The sequence below is a fragment of the Cervus canadensis genome, chromosome 2, assembly GCF_019320065.1.
Source record: "Cervus canadensis isolate Bull #8, Minnesota chromosome 2, ASM1932006v1, whole genome shotgun sequence".
Taxonomy (NCBI): domain Eukaryota; kingdom Metazoa; phylum Chordata; class Mammalia; order Artiodactyla; family Cervidae; genus Cervus; species Cervus canadensis.
This window is the reverse complement of record NC_057387.1, coordinates 93,995,041-94,009,754: the sequence shown is the minus strand read 5'-3', so window position 1 is coordinate 94,009,754 and position 14,714 is coordinate 93,995,041. Positions and strand designations below refer to the sequence as shown.

The 14,714-nt window shown below is 39.4% G+C and overlaps 1 protein-coding gene across 4 annotated transcripts in view; it reads right to left on the bottom strand.

The window, feature by feature from the left end:
• Positions 1-5,822: 5,822 nt before the first annotated feature.
• Positions 5,823-14,714, bottom strand: part of STIL (STIL centriolar assembly protein) — a 53,241-nt gene continuing 44,349 nt past the window's right edge. For 2 of the 4 annotated variants that reach the window (XM_043461415.1, XM_043461416.1), the window contains exon 17: positions 5,823-7,389. In XM_043461415.1, coding sequence (XP_043317350.1) covers positions 6,600-7,389 — 790 coding nt within the window. In that variant the 3' untranslated portion in view covers positions 5,823-6,599. The remainder of the gene's footprint in view (positions 7,390-14,714) is intronic. The other 2 variants (XM_043461413.1, XM_043461414.1) reach the window with 1 other exon arrangement.

Sequence of the window (14,714 nt, the reverse complement as noted above, 5' to 3'; positions counted from 1 at the left end):
AAAAAGAAAAGAACATGTGCTCTGAAGCCAGACAGGCCCAAGTTCAAACCCTGGCTTCACCTGGGTGCCCTCAACCACAGCACTTTAGCACCGAGTGTAGTCCCACATAATGCTTGGGTGAAGAGCGATTGCCAGGGTTCGAATCCTGGTTCTTCACATTGGCCGTGTAACCTCGGGGGGAAATTACTTAACCTCCCTGTTCTTATTTCCTACTCCCTAAAACGGGGGCTACTAGGAGTATCTACCTCATACTGTTGTGAGGAAGAAGTAAGCTAACAGTGTGAAAGGGCTTAGAACATAGTAGATGTAGTCAGTAAATGTTAACTATTGTTCTTCAGTCTCTGAGTCACTACGGTGATTAGATGAGAAAACAAATATAATTGTGCTTTCGTCTGTGACCTGAAGGATCGGCCAGGCAGCAGGCAAACTGTACTGACTCTGCAACAGGCAGTTTCGGATTTTCAGAAAGATCTCTCAGGATAATCCTGTCACCCTTTCCCCCTTCCCACGGCCCTGAAGCAGGATCTTGTCACTCGCGGCAGCTCTTTTCCTCTGCTCTGGCCCCAGTTTTCTGTGATCCCGAGGACCTCTGTGAGTGTGTGCGTGTGAAACTGTGGCCTTGGCTGCTGCTACCTCGCAGAGCTGGGTGAGGCCTGACGAGACTCTGAGCAGGACGAAGGTAAATGTTTGAAGAGTGTGGTTAGGCACATGTGTCCGTGCACACACACAGGCATGTTTACAATGGCGGGGTCTGCCAGAACTTTCTTTTTCCTTTTGTTTCCAGTAGTCTAGCACAAGGCCCCAGACAGAGCAGGGACATTCAGCAGACCTTCTGGATAAGGCTAGCATACGTGGTCCCTGCCCTTAAGAACCTCCCGGCCCTGGCTACGCACAACCAGCATTCAAGCTGGCTGTCATCATCTGCAAGAGGACAAAAGGAAGACCAGAGAAAGGGGAATGGGAAGTCAAAAGGGGGAAAAAACTCACTTTCCTGCAGGGTGGGGAGGAGTCGTGGAGCAGGGGTGCCTCTAAGCGTTGTTTTATGAGTTCACAGGGCTTTAAGCTCCTGGAGGGTGCAGAGGCCAAGGGAGCAGTTGGAGTGTGTGTGTTTGTGCACGTGCCCATGTGCACACATAGCCTTTTCCTTCCTTTATGGTATAAAGGGTAATGGGGTGGGGGAGGGGAGGCTAGGTTTGATTGTTTGGCACCTGATTTACTGACTCAAATACCACGGCATATGATGTGAACTCAGGCCGGAGTCCTGTGTTCCAACCCAAGCGCTGTGCTTCCTAAGCTGTGTGAACTCAAGCGAGTCCCTTTTCTTGGGGCCCATGTGTCCTCATTTGTACAGTGAGGACGGAGTGATTTCTGAGGGCCCCAGCAGCTCTGAAAACCTGACATTGCCGTTTCCATTGTGTTTTTAATTAGTTCCTCCTGTCCTCCTGGTCCCAGACCTCCCGTGAAGAGGCAGGACACAGGGCTCTTCCCCAAATCCATCCTTTTCCTGGAGCTCAGCCTCTTACCAGGAGGTGGGAAAGCAGGATTTCCTGTGAGGATGTTTTTTGTGATCCAAACAGTTCCGGTTTGGGTAGCAGAGAGGAGACAGGGAACATCTCCCAGGCCTCCAAACCCTTAAACCCCTTTCCCTGGGTTTGATGTTTTCACACTGGAATTTGAGCTCCTTAAAGGCAAGGAATGTGTTAATTCAGAACTGGAGGAAGACACATTGGTATCTCTTCAAACAGATATTATTACTCGACATTTTGTTGGCGAAAACAGAATTCCTTTTCTTTTTAAATTTTTAAATAGTAGGTATTATTAATAGTAAGGAAATCTTTTCCTCATTGACAACTATAGAAATCCTTCGAAATACTTCAAGGCCCGGTTCTAACGCTCTTTCTTGCAGAAGGCTTTCCCTCCTCTGGACTTCTATTTCTGCCTCAACGCTTCTTATAATCACAGCATGTTATAGGTACACAACTAACCCCTTCACCTCAATAATTCTCGGAAACTAAAGCCTAGTGATGTGAGGTGATTTGCCCCATGTCATGGAATTTGGAGCAGAGGGACAAGAGGAACCCAATTGTTGCTGACTTCTAACTCAGTGTTCTTTCTACATGTATATATTTTTTTTCCTTTCCTATCTTTGGTTTCTTGCCTCAGCCCCCTCTTCCAATGCCATACCTATTCAGATCTCCATGCTTCCCAACAAGCTGTTCCCTCTTTCAGAAATAGCATGTCTTCCCATTCTCTTCCATATTGCTCCTGCAAGATTTTGGAAAAACCTGGAGCATTCTCAAGATAACCATCCCCCCAGCCTCTCTTAATATATCCTCACACATTATATAGTTTTACTATAAGCCCTACATCACTGTATGGCTAATGGTTGCATGTGTCTCTCCCATTAGATCAAGATCCTACAGGACAAGCTGTCTTGTTCATCACATTATACTTGGCATCCAGCTCAGAGCCCAGCAGAATCAACATTAGACACCTGCTGAATGAAGAGGGGTAAAAGAGGTGCAGGTGGGGAGAGGAAGAACCGACGAAAGGCCTGCTGCTGGACTGGATGCTATGGAAGGACCAGGCTGTTAACTCTCAAGGTGTGATCTTGGCCCGTCTATACCTCATTTGTGTTTCGTCTCATCATATGTACAGAGGTGAATGATGTCTGCCACACATACTCCCGTTGGGTTTTGGTTGTGAGGATTATGGGGAAATGTGTGGGAAAGCACTTTGAAGAGTATGAAGCAGTCTGCAAACCTAAGACACTACCATTAAATTTATTTTGCAAGCATAAAGGTCTCTTGGTTAAACCAGGTTCTGCCCGCAAGAGTAATGTCTAGAAAACAAGGGCACAGAAAAGTCTTGCTCCTCTAACTTCCTGGGGCCCTGATAGTAGTACCACGATGTAAAATCATCAAACTCCTTATAACATTAACAGTGCAGGGGTTGCCTACTTCAGGACTCTTGTCTATAAAAGCAGTGGTTTCTGGTCTTGGCTAAAGGGCAGGGGGACTTTTGGAGGGGAAATAAGGCCAGTAGCTTGGATGTCAGCACATATCTGAAATAGCGCTGGCTGTAGTATTCAAAATCATTCAGTTCAAGATCTGTGTCTCGTAGGAAGCGCTTCCTGAAGTCCTCGGGCCCCAGATAAGTTGCATTTCTCAGTGGCTTAATAGAAGGTTGAGTTTGAATCTGATTACAATTTACTTGTGTAAGTTACTTCCCTAAGGTCAGTCCCTCAACTATGAGGATTACCAGCTGGGGTCAGCCAGAAGGCTTAAATGAACTAAGGTGTGTGACGTGTTCTGCGCAGCGCCCTGTGAGCACGTGGTTAAGTCTTAAAAGATGGAAGCTATCGCGACTGCTCTGCTGTCTCCTCAGTCTGGGTCACTGGTTATGGCATTTCATCACACGCTGTCTCATACTGTCGTGCCACTGTTTCCAGTGTCTATCGGTCTTCCCTGGAGCCTTTACAGATGGCGAAGCAAGGCTTATATCTCACCTGTCTACATCCGCTTTTGTGGAGCTTATTAGCACAGGCAGGGCAAGGCAGAGGACGAGAGTGTAGCGCGTAGAGGGGGCTCAGAGGCTGAGTGAAGGGGCACTGGATGAAGGGGGTGGAGGTGCCAACTGGCTAGGACCTAGACTAATAGGTTCCTTTCCCAGGTAATAGAAGCGCCATTGTTTCCTTGTTCCATTTGACGTTAACACCCGTATATCTATACATAGTGTTGTGTGGGACTGAATCAAAGAAATTCAGACAAATGTCACTTGAGAGGCAATCATCTCGTCCTTAATCCAATTTTTCCAGTACTGATACTTTTTCCAAAGATGCCGAAAAGCTATTGTAGATTCTAATTTGCCAGATAACTTCCAAAGTGAAATATCTTCTTAGAGAACTTCTAGAGAGGCTTCAGTAATGGTCCCTCTTCTCTGGATGTGTTTTTAGTTTTTATTGTTGTTTAGTCACTAAGTCATGTCCAACTCTTTTTGCAACCTCATGGACTGTAGCCCACCAGACTCCTCTGTCCATGGGATTTCCCAGTCAAGAATACTGGAGTGGGTTGCCATTTCCTTCTCCAGGGGATCTTCCCAACCCAGGGATAGAACTAGCATCTCCTGCACTGGTAAGCAGATTCTTTACCACTGAGCCACCTGGGAAGCCCATTTAGTTAGTAGGTGACATGTGTTTTTTAATTAATCTGCAGTCTAAATTCAGTCTCCAAAACTGCTGAAGTGTCTTATCAGAAATCTTAAATTCAATGTGGTAACAGAAGTGATGGAACTAGATTTTGCCTAAAAAGTTTCAGCTTCAGGACTTCCCTGCTGGTACAATGGTTAGGAATCCACTTGCCAATGCAGGGGACACAGATTCTATCCCTGGTCCAGAAGGATTCCACATACCGTGGAGCAACTAAACCCATGTGCCTCAACTACTGAGCCTAAGCTCCAGAGCCCATAAGCTGCAACTACTGAGCCCATGTGCTAAAGCTACTGAAGCCTGTAAGCCAACAGCCTGTGCCGCAAAACAAGAGACACCACCACAATGAGAAGCTCATGCACCGCAGTGAAGAGTAGATTCCTCTCACTGCAACTAGAGAAAGCCCACACAAAGCAATGAAACCTAGTTCAGCCAAAAAGCAATTATTTTTAAAATAAAGTCTCAGCTTCAGTTTTCATTGTTCGGATAGTTTCTTGTTTCATGTGACAATTACAGGATTCCCAGTGATAATGGTAGAGTTAGTGAGGCTGTCAGTGAATCAGCATTCTCTCAAATTAAAAAAAATAATATGCAATATAAATTGTACTTATACTCACTTCTTGGGTGAAACACTGAGGACTAAAGTGAAACAGAATGCACTTGAAGTTGCGTTCACAATTCCATTACTTAAAATTTTACTCTAGTGAAACCTGTAAGTGGATTTTGAAAATATTTATTAAAATAACCCAAACAAGTCCCAAACGATGACCATGGGGAGAAAACACTGAGAATCACCACCAGTGACATTTCTACATCTGAATTTTAACCTCAGAGCAAGGCAACAGGAAAATGTGCACTGACTGGTCCCTGGCTCCTGTGGAGAACAGCAGAGAGCTGTCATGCTACCATACATTGGCTGGCTAGCTAAACTGGTTTATCAGATTATCATCTCAGAGGGCCCAAACTGGGTATTTAGAGACCGAAAGTCCGTTTCTTTGCAGTTAACATCTCAAATTTTTATATAAGGCTATGATGTCTTAATTTAACTTTAGCAGAAGAATTTTCTCACTCAAGTGAATGAGGACATTTTCATTTATATTCAGAAATAAAAATTTAAAATTTATTTTGTAAGAAGGTGGGGGAAGGAAGTAACTACTGATGTACTCAAAAAGTTGGATGGATCTCAAGGACATTATGCTGAGTGAAAACCACCTTCAAGAAAGTACATACTCTGATTCCATTTTTATTAGCATCCTCAAAATGACACAACTCCAGTGATGGAGAACAGATCATTGGTTGTCAGGAGTTAGAGTTGGAGGCAGGCTGTATTTTAAGAGTAGAACTAAGGAATTTCTTTGTGATGATGGGATGGGTCTGTATGTTGATTGTGGCGGTAGTTATGTAAATCTATAAGTGATATAATTTCAGTTATACACCAAAAAGTAAATAAATGAGTGCAACAACTTGTGAAACCTGAAAGGTCTGTGGTTTAGTTACTAATATTGTACCAAATGTTAATTTCTTGATCATTTAGTATGATTGTGTAAGATAGCATTATTGGGTGTTGCTAAATGAAGGGTACACCTGAATTCTCTGTTTCATTTTTGGAATTTTGGGGCAGTCTACAAAGTTGTTTTTTTGTTTAAGTGGACAAGGATATGCTATAACAGAGGACAAAGGAAAGCAATCAATCTAGACATTTTTATTAAATTCCATTAAAAAAAATAGTAAAACATTTGAAAAATTCAAAGTTTATAAAACACACTCATATTCATAATTTTCTTATTCTGTGATAGCTAGTGCTATATGTTGAAATGTTATCTTAACATCAGCCCACAAGAGTGCAAAAGTTTACTTCCACAGTATTTAACAAATGTGCATCTTAATATATATATATATATACACACCTTGTTATAAAAGATTGCAAGTTATTTTAAAAAAATAAAACTTTTCCCCCCTTAAATTCAATAAGGGTTGTTTAGCTAATTTAGTCAGGGTCATGATAACTTTATGTTCTTTTAGGTGGTATTTGGGTAGATGCAAAATGCTAGGAAAACACTTTTCAAAATGTACAGTATAAAAGGGCAACTCAGATTCATAGCTGGATAGCATCTGCTTATCTAAATTTATTGAAATAACTGATTTTAGGATTTTTTTTTTTTTTGAAGACCCAGTGATGCTTAACAACTCTATCTGAACAAAGAGCACTTAGGCCTCCTACCAGTTAGCCATCTCACAGTCAGGCCACTTGTTCAGCTCTTTGCCATAAGCTGCTATCAACAGAGTGATCCCTAGTGATTAGGAATTCCAAAACTGTCAAAAGGCTCTGACTTCCGTAAGTATCTTCAGGAGACATCCCATCCTCTTATCAGGAGGGTGGGGAGTTAAAAGTTTAAAATAATTTTGGCAACTGCCTGAGACGCTTTACATCTAAGAAGGTGCCTACTGAATTCATACTATTCATTTGCTTTAAGGTTTCAGAAGGTTTCAAACTTTCAGGAAAAACTGGAATGTCCCTTACGTTTTCTTTCTCAGGATGCTGGGTAAATTCTGCTTTTCCAGTTCGGAGATGTACTGCAGGGCTTGGTTTAAGGTTCTTTAATAAGAAAGCAGGGTTTTCATTCAACTGCTGTGTTGCTTTTGGATGAACAACTTCATTTGTAATGTTTCTCAATACTGGCATATCTGTGTGAGTACCCACGGAGTCACAGTTATAACAATTAGTTATCTCACCAGCATTCCTGGAAGGCTCTTTCTGACAATCAAGTTGTTCAGCTATGTATGTAAGGTTTTGATTCACTAAATGTTCACTCTTGCCATCCGTATTGTCTGGAGGCTCCTCTTCATCTTCACTATTGTCGCTGCTTTGTATGAGTCCGTATCTCTTCATGTATTTTTTGGTTGCAAATGACATGTTGTTTGGCGAAATTAAACTAAGCCCCACTGTGCTTCTGTCTGTATTAATATGTAGAAGGCTAAAAGGTGAATCACCATTATTTTGGCTTGATCGTGTGAGAGACAGTTGTGACAGCTGATTTTCATTTAAATATTTCAAAGCTATAGCATTTGCTTCCATGCTCAAATCCACACCACTGGGGCTTAAGCCACCCATGCCAACATTAGCAAATGACATGTAGTTTAATCCAGAGATCACTGCTTCAGGGCTGATGCATGCCAACACACTGAAAGACAGAACAAGGCAGGCCATCATTTATCTTATTCTGAGTACTAAACAGTGTTATTGTAAATATGTTTCACTTTATGAAAGTAACAAAAGGTCTTCAGCTTTAAGCTGGATGGTGCTTTTCTACCTGAGTGCTCAGACATCTAAGTCTTGATGATACAGATACATTCAAGGGATAAATACAGTAATCTAGAAGATAATCTATGATTCAAAGAATAAAAGTGGAACACAAATTAACTTTCCTAAATTAACATCAGTTACAGTTTTAAGACCATATATAAGACCTTACAATGTAAAGCTTCTTAATATTGTAAAGTAAAACAAAAATAAAATCAAACAGAAAACACAATTGACAATGTAACATTACAAGATTTGATGAGTAGCTCAGAATGTTACATTGTTCATAGAAGAGATTCCATTTGTAATGAATGAAAAATATTAACCAGTCTCTGGATATGAAGGTGTATGCACGCATGTGTGCATGTGTGTGTGTGTGTGTGTGTGTGTGTGTATACAGTAATTTTCTTTCGTTAGATGTCATCCTCACTCTCTTTGGTTGGTGTTATTTTATTAATAGTAATTAAGTGACTTGCCTTTTCCTGCATATCATTTATACTATAATAGCTGCTAATTTTTATTGGTGCCTTATGTGCCAGGCACTCTGCTAAACATTTAGTGCCTCATCTAATCCTCACAAAAACCTTTCTCTGGGAGGTTGTCCCTATCATGTATTTCAACCTTATTCACCATTACAACAATTCACATTTTCCTTCCCCTGCTTTTCTGTTTTCTCCTGGGCCCTTATGGCTATCTATATATTTAACTCACATTTTTTATTTATTGTCTAGCTCCCTCATGGAAGCCCATGAGGACAAGGGATTTCTGTTTCTCCTGCCATTGCAGCATCTGTGGTGCCTGGCACAAGGCAGGCATTCAATAAATATTTACTGCATGAGTAAAATAGGTAGTATTATTATTATCTTTATTTTACAGTTGAGAAAACTAACGGATAGAGACTTTTTCCGTAAGTTGAACAGTTAGTAACTGGCAAGCTGAGACCAGGTCAGCCTTACTCTCTTGGCCTCTATGACCACTGTTTCACTATACTGTATTCAGCAACTTGCATTTTGCTATCAGAGTTTTTCTGTTCCCTTGAGTCCTCTGTGTACTGTTATATGTAATATATAATATACTGTATTATTATTATATCCTAGTCAGTGAATACGCCATGGCTTTCCACAGCATCCAGCGAAGCAATTCAGCTGTTTTATTCAAGTCAGACACTGCCTGCACCTCTGCCCTTTGTTGTTGTTTAGTTCCTCAGTTATGTCTGACTCTGTGACCCCAAGGACTGTACCCCACCAGGCTCCTCTGTCCATGGGATTTGCCAGGCAAGCACATTGGAGCAGATTGTCATTTCCTTCTCCAGGGGATCTTCCTGACCCAGGGGTCAAACCTGCACTTCCTGCATTGGAAGCATGGAGTCTTAACCACTGGACAGCCAGAGAAGTCTGGAGACTGCCTTAATAAGATGGAAGAGGTACTACCAATCTATCTAGACATATTCTTTTATGATACATTCATAGCATTAATATTTTCTGAATATAAAGTCTTTTTTCTACTTTCTTTGCCCATTTCCTTTAAATTATAAGCTATTTGCATATTAAATCAGATTTTTACATATTAAAAATATCTAATATCTTGTTAATGTAAATAACATGAAAAGGCAAATAAAAAGTTCTAATTCAGGCTTCCCTGGTGGCTCAGTGGTAAAGAACCTGCCTGCCAAGTCTGCAGGAGACACAGATTCAATCCCTGGTCCAGGAAGATCTCACATGCCGTGGAGTAACTAAGTCTTTGTGCCATAACTACTGAGCCTGTGCTCTAGAGCCTGGAAACCGCAATATTGAGCCCATGTGCCATAACTACTGAAGCCCGTGTGCCTAGAGTCTGTGTTCCACAACAAAAGAAGCCACTGCAATAAGCCCACACACCACAACTAGAGAACAGCCCCCGCTTGCCACAGCTAAAGAAAAGCCTGAGCAGCAATGAAGGCCCAGTGCAGCCAAAAATAAATAAATAAATTTAAAACAAACTTCTAATTCAAAATGTTAATTATCGAGAGATTTCTCTGGTGGTCCAGTAGTTGGGCCTCCACACTTTCACTGTGGGGGGCACAGGTTTGATCTGTGGTTGGGGAACTAGTAGGATCTCGCATGCTGCATGGCATGGCCAAAAAAAAGAAAAAAAAAGTTTTAAATAGTAGATCTAATTTTAATGAAATCTTTTTTAAAAAATCATTTTAAAAACTGAAGTATAGTTAATTTATAACATTGTGTTTCAGGTGTACAGCAAAGTGATTCAGTTATTTATATATTTATATTCTTTTTCAGATTCTTTTCTATTATAGATTATCACAAGATACTGAATACAGTTCCCTGTGCTGTATAATAAATCTTTGTTATCTGTTTTATATATAGTAATGTGTATACATGAATCCCAAACTCCTAAATTCCCATCTCCTTCCCTCATCCCCTTTGGTAACCATAAGTTTATTTCCTATGTCTGTGAGTCTGTTACATAAGTAAGTTCATTTCTCTTATTTTTTTTTAGATTCCACATATAAATGATACCATATGATATCTGGCTTCCTCTGTCTGACCTTCCTTAATATGATAATCCCGTGGTCCATCCATGTTGCTACAAATGGCATTATTTCACTCTTTTTTAAAAAAACTATTTATTTGGCTGTCAGGCCTTAGTTGCAGCCTGTGGGATCTCCATTGTGTCACGCAGGATCTTTCGCTGTGATGCACAGACTGTCTGCAGCGTGAGGGCTCAGTACTTGCGGCACACGGGCTTAGTTGCCCCACGTGGCATGTGGGATCTTAGTTCCACAATCAGGGATCGAAACTGCGCCCCCTGCATTGCAAGGCAGATTCTTAACCATTGGACTGCCAGGGAAGTTCCTTCATTCCTTTTTCATGGCTGAGTAATAACAGATCTTCTTTTATAGAATGGTTAAAAGATCTATATAAATCCATGAAAACAACTGATACCAGTTTACAAGTTTCTTCAAGCTTCAATAACACAGCCAGCTAGTTTCAATTTGGGGGCTGGGGGAAACACCTTGACTTTGAAAACAAATCAATAATACATGGAACCAATGCATAGAAACACTAGGGTAATTAAGATGAAAAGCAAAAGTAAGATACTCCACTGTTCGAATCCTAAAAGCCCTGATCACAGATATACTATATTAGAATCTCATTAGATGTGCAGTTACAAAAGGATAATGAGAGTCTATTTATGTTTGAGTATGAGTGTCACATGCCAACAATTAAGGGAATTCTTCCAACTTAAAGATGAAAATCAATCCTGACTTATTGTCCAGTGTGAATCCCGATTAGTTATCTCCTACTTACCCTGTGCAGGGTTTTCAAGTAGAGAACACATATGGTTTCCAAGTAGAGCAAAGAAGTAACTACAGAGATTGTTTAAGATCTATTTTGGTTTTTTTTGTTGTTGTTTTTTTGTTTTTTTCTTTTTTTGTTTAAGATCTATTTTGAATTCAAAACATCACTCCAGTTGGGAATATGCCCATAGAGGTAATTCCCTACAATTTCTAGGTACGTCTGGGACCCTCTTTTGTTTTCCTGCTTTTGGACCTTCTTAATCTGCAGGGTTCTGGGATCTGGAAAGCCAAAAGGAAATCTTCTTTCCCCTGTCTCAGCTACTCTTGTGGCTGGAGGATAATGCTCCTGGAGTCCAGAACTGGAACGTGAAGTAAGTTTTCACACAGGTACAATGACAAAGGCTAGCTGGTTTACGGAATCAGAAAAACAATGGGCATACAAGGATTACAAGATTACTTTCCTGGAATACTAGACTACAATTTATACACTATTTCATAGGAAAAATCTACTAAACAACTGCCTTTTGAACTTTTCGCACATCAGCTATAGTATACCAATATGTGTTAAAAGATAACACAAGGCCATACATACTGACAGTAAGTATTACAGAGGTATTAAAAGAGTAGAGCATTCATTGTAAACTTCAGTGATGACCCCAGTAGGTGGGATTTCATTCCTTTAGGAATCCATGAAGGCCCACCAAGTGTAACAGAGGCAATGAGGATTCACAGACAGATAAAACTCACAATCTCACTGGAAAGGCCATCACAAGACCAGGCCGTATAATCTATTAGAAACTAGGTATTCTGAGATACAAACCATCAATAATCAGGTGAGAGGTCCTGGATACACTGACAAAAAGGTGACATCTGAGTTCTACTTTATAGGAGAAGGAAGACTGTGGCAAGCAGTAAGATGAAAAACAATATCCCAGGTCAAAGTAATAGCAAGGAATTTTGCTAATGCCACAGGTGGGTAAACTGGAATGTGGTAGGAGTGGTAGATTACACTAAAAAACTAAGATCAAGACAAACTGTGAACCATGAATTAATTAGGTAGGTTTTAGATAGTCTTATACCTGGAGTCTCCTCTCAGCCCGAGACTATCAACAATAAAAATATGACTTACGTGTTAGAGACATAGTTTCAGTGCAGTTTATTTTTAATCACAATAATATATAGAACCCATTTATAATCAATAAAATATAAATTAAAGATAATTTAACAACTCTTGGTCTAAATTAGCACAAATATTTAAAAATAATCAATTTTAATATAGGATAATTACAAAACAGTATGAAAATATGCTAGGTACCTCTTCTACCAGAGTATGTTATAATTGACTATTTACCTGTGCATCTTCTCTACTGAACTTTAGGATCTATGAGGGTAAAGACAGCTTTCCTAGATTATCTTATATACTATGATACTTCTCATAGCTGCCTCACAGTAGAAGCTATATATATATATATATATATATTTACTGAAGTAAAATGAGTGAAAGTATTGCTGAACTACTAATACATATATAGCTGGTAGGACTGTAAATCTTACTCTTTCAGAAAGCAGTACAGTGACAGCCTTAAAATTTTCCTACTATTTGGCTTAATCTTTCCATTTCTGAGATTCTATTCTGAAAAAATAATACTAAACCTAAAAAATGCAATCTTTGCAAAAAGATGTCTATCATAGCAATATTTAAGACAGCAAGGCACTGAAAACGCTTTGACTCAGTTCTGACAAGAGGGAAAGGGTTAAGTAAATAAATACTACCCACTTACTAGTTTATTAAATCCCCATTAAAGATGATGCTTAGAAAACATTATAACAACTTTGAAAACATGCTTATTTTCCAATATAAGACCAATTTTTTGGGGGGCGGGGGGGGTATGGTCAAAACACAAAGCAGCAAAATGTACATACTATAACATCCTACCAAAAAATTAAACAAGCAGTAAGCATAGAGCAAAAACAGTAAAAAAAGAAAAACAAAACTATGGACTTTAGAGTTAGAAGAGGAGGTTTAAAATTACAGGTGTTGGGCCCTGAATAAATTGGTACTTAATTTCTTCACTGATGTGTGTGTGTTAGTTGGTCAGTCGTGTCCGATTCTTTATAACCCCATGGACTGTAGCCTGCCAGGCTCCTCTGTCCATGGAATTCTCCAGGCAAAAATACTGGAGAAGGTTGCCATTGCCTTCTCCCGACTGAGGAATCGAATTCGGGTCTCCCACATTGCAGGCAGATTCTTTACCATCTGAGCCACCAGGGAAGGCCCTCTTCATTCATAAAACATGTATAATAAGAGTATCTATCACATAGATTATTGCAAGGATCAATTGAAATAATGCTGCATAAACCTTTAGCACAGTTCCTCACACAGTGCTCACTCAATAAATGACTGCTATTAAAAAATAAAAAGAAATACAAAACAAATTCTTTAATAATAAATTACGTTGGTTGGTATGAATATGGTTTTTTTGTAGTTTTTTTTTTTCAGCCTCAAGGCTTGCGAGATCTTAGTTCTGCAATCAGGGAAGGAACCCAGGCCCTCAGTAGTGAAAGCACAGAGTCCTAACCACTGGACTGCCAAGGAATTTCTCTGAATATGGTTGGTTTGTTTGTTTTGGTCTACTTTTCTAAATTTTCTAAGGTGTCCAAAATAAACTTACATTACTTTGGTAATGGAAACAAAACAAATATCAAACTCTATTCCCAAAGCTCTATAATATTTTACCCAATTTATACAATAAAATAAAGCTTTGAAACAAAAAGTTTTCATGTGAAGATATAGCTATGTTATTCTAACATTTTAGCCAGCTTACCCCTCTATATAAATAATTAATTCAACATATTGCTTTTGAAAACAATTTTCTTTCATCTCAGCTTTCATTTCCTTGAGAAAATCATCTTACATGAAACTAAAATCCTGTCTATGGGTGTATATCTATGGATTTTTCAAATCATATAGATAAATGAATTTCAAAAATGGGAATAGCCCACAATACTAAATGAAAATGTCTATTTTATAATGGTGAATAAAGAAAAATAAACAAAATTATATATACAGTAAAACTTCAACCATGTTTCCTAATTTCCTTTGGGTGTTATTAGTTCAAATGACATTTTCTTCATTTTCTAAAATTCCAACCCTGAGTTTGTATCATTTTTTTTTTTAGTTCTACCACTTTATTGCTACCAACCCATCTCCCTCCACCCTCGTGCACACATGCTGTCATGTAATCCCATGGACTTCAGCCCGCCAGGCTCCTCTGCCCATGGATTTTTCCAGGCAAGAATACTGGAGTGGGTTGCCATTTCCTTCTCCATGTATCATTTTTATAGTATAAATTTATAATATAAATTTTCATTTAAGTAAAGGGCAGAAGAATTGATTAAACAATCTGACCACCCCATACTGATAGAGCAAATGGCTTTACTTTACATTTCATTCTAGGCATGTAAAAACTGTATCAAGTTCATTGTATATGGAAAATGTATTAATTTCAATTGTTTGACACTTAAGACATTAAAATAGGGTGGCCACTATGAAGAAATACATTACTTAAAAACTATTCCCCACAGGCAGCCGTACCAAATGTAAGGGTTCTACAAAGATAGCAGCATTCTAACAGATGTAATAAAGCCTCTATCCTAACAGTATTGAAATAAGACCTTCAAAAATGCTAGCCTCACTCCACTGGAGGCAGGAATATAAACTATTCAGTACAGCTATTTTGGGGGGCAATGGCAACATCTGCCAGACTTTCAGATGCATACATCCTTTGATCCCACCACTTATAGGAATTCGCCCTACAAAATCACTTGTACAAGTACCTGTAGAATGATTTTCACTTAGCACTGTTTGAGATATGGAATAAGAGATTCGGCCTAAAAATCCATTAGTA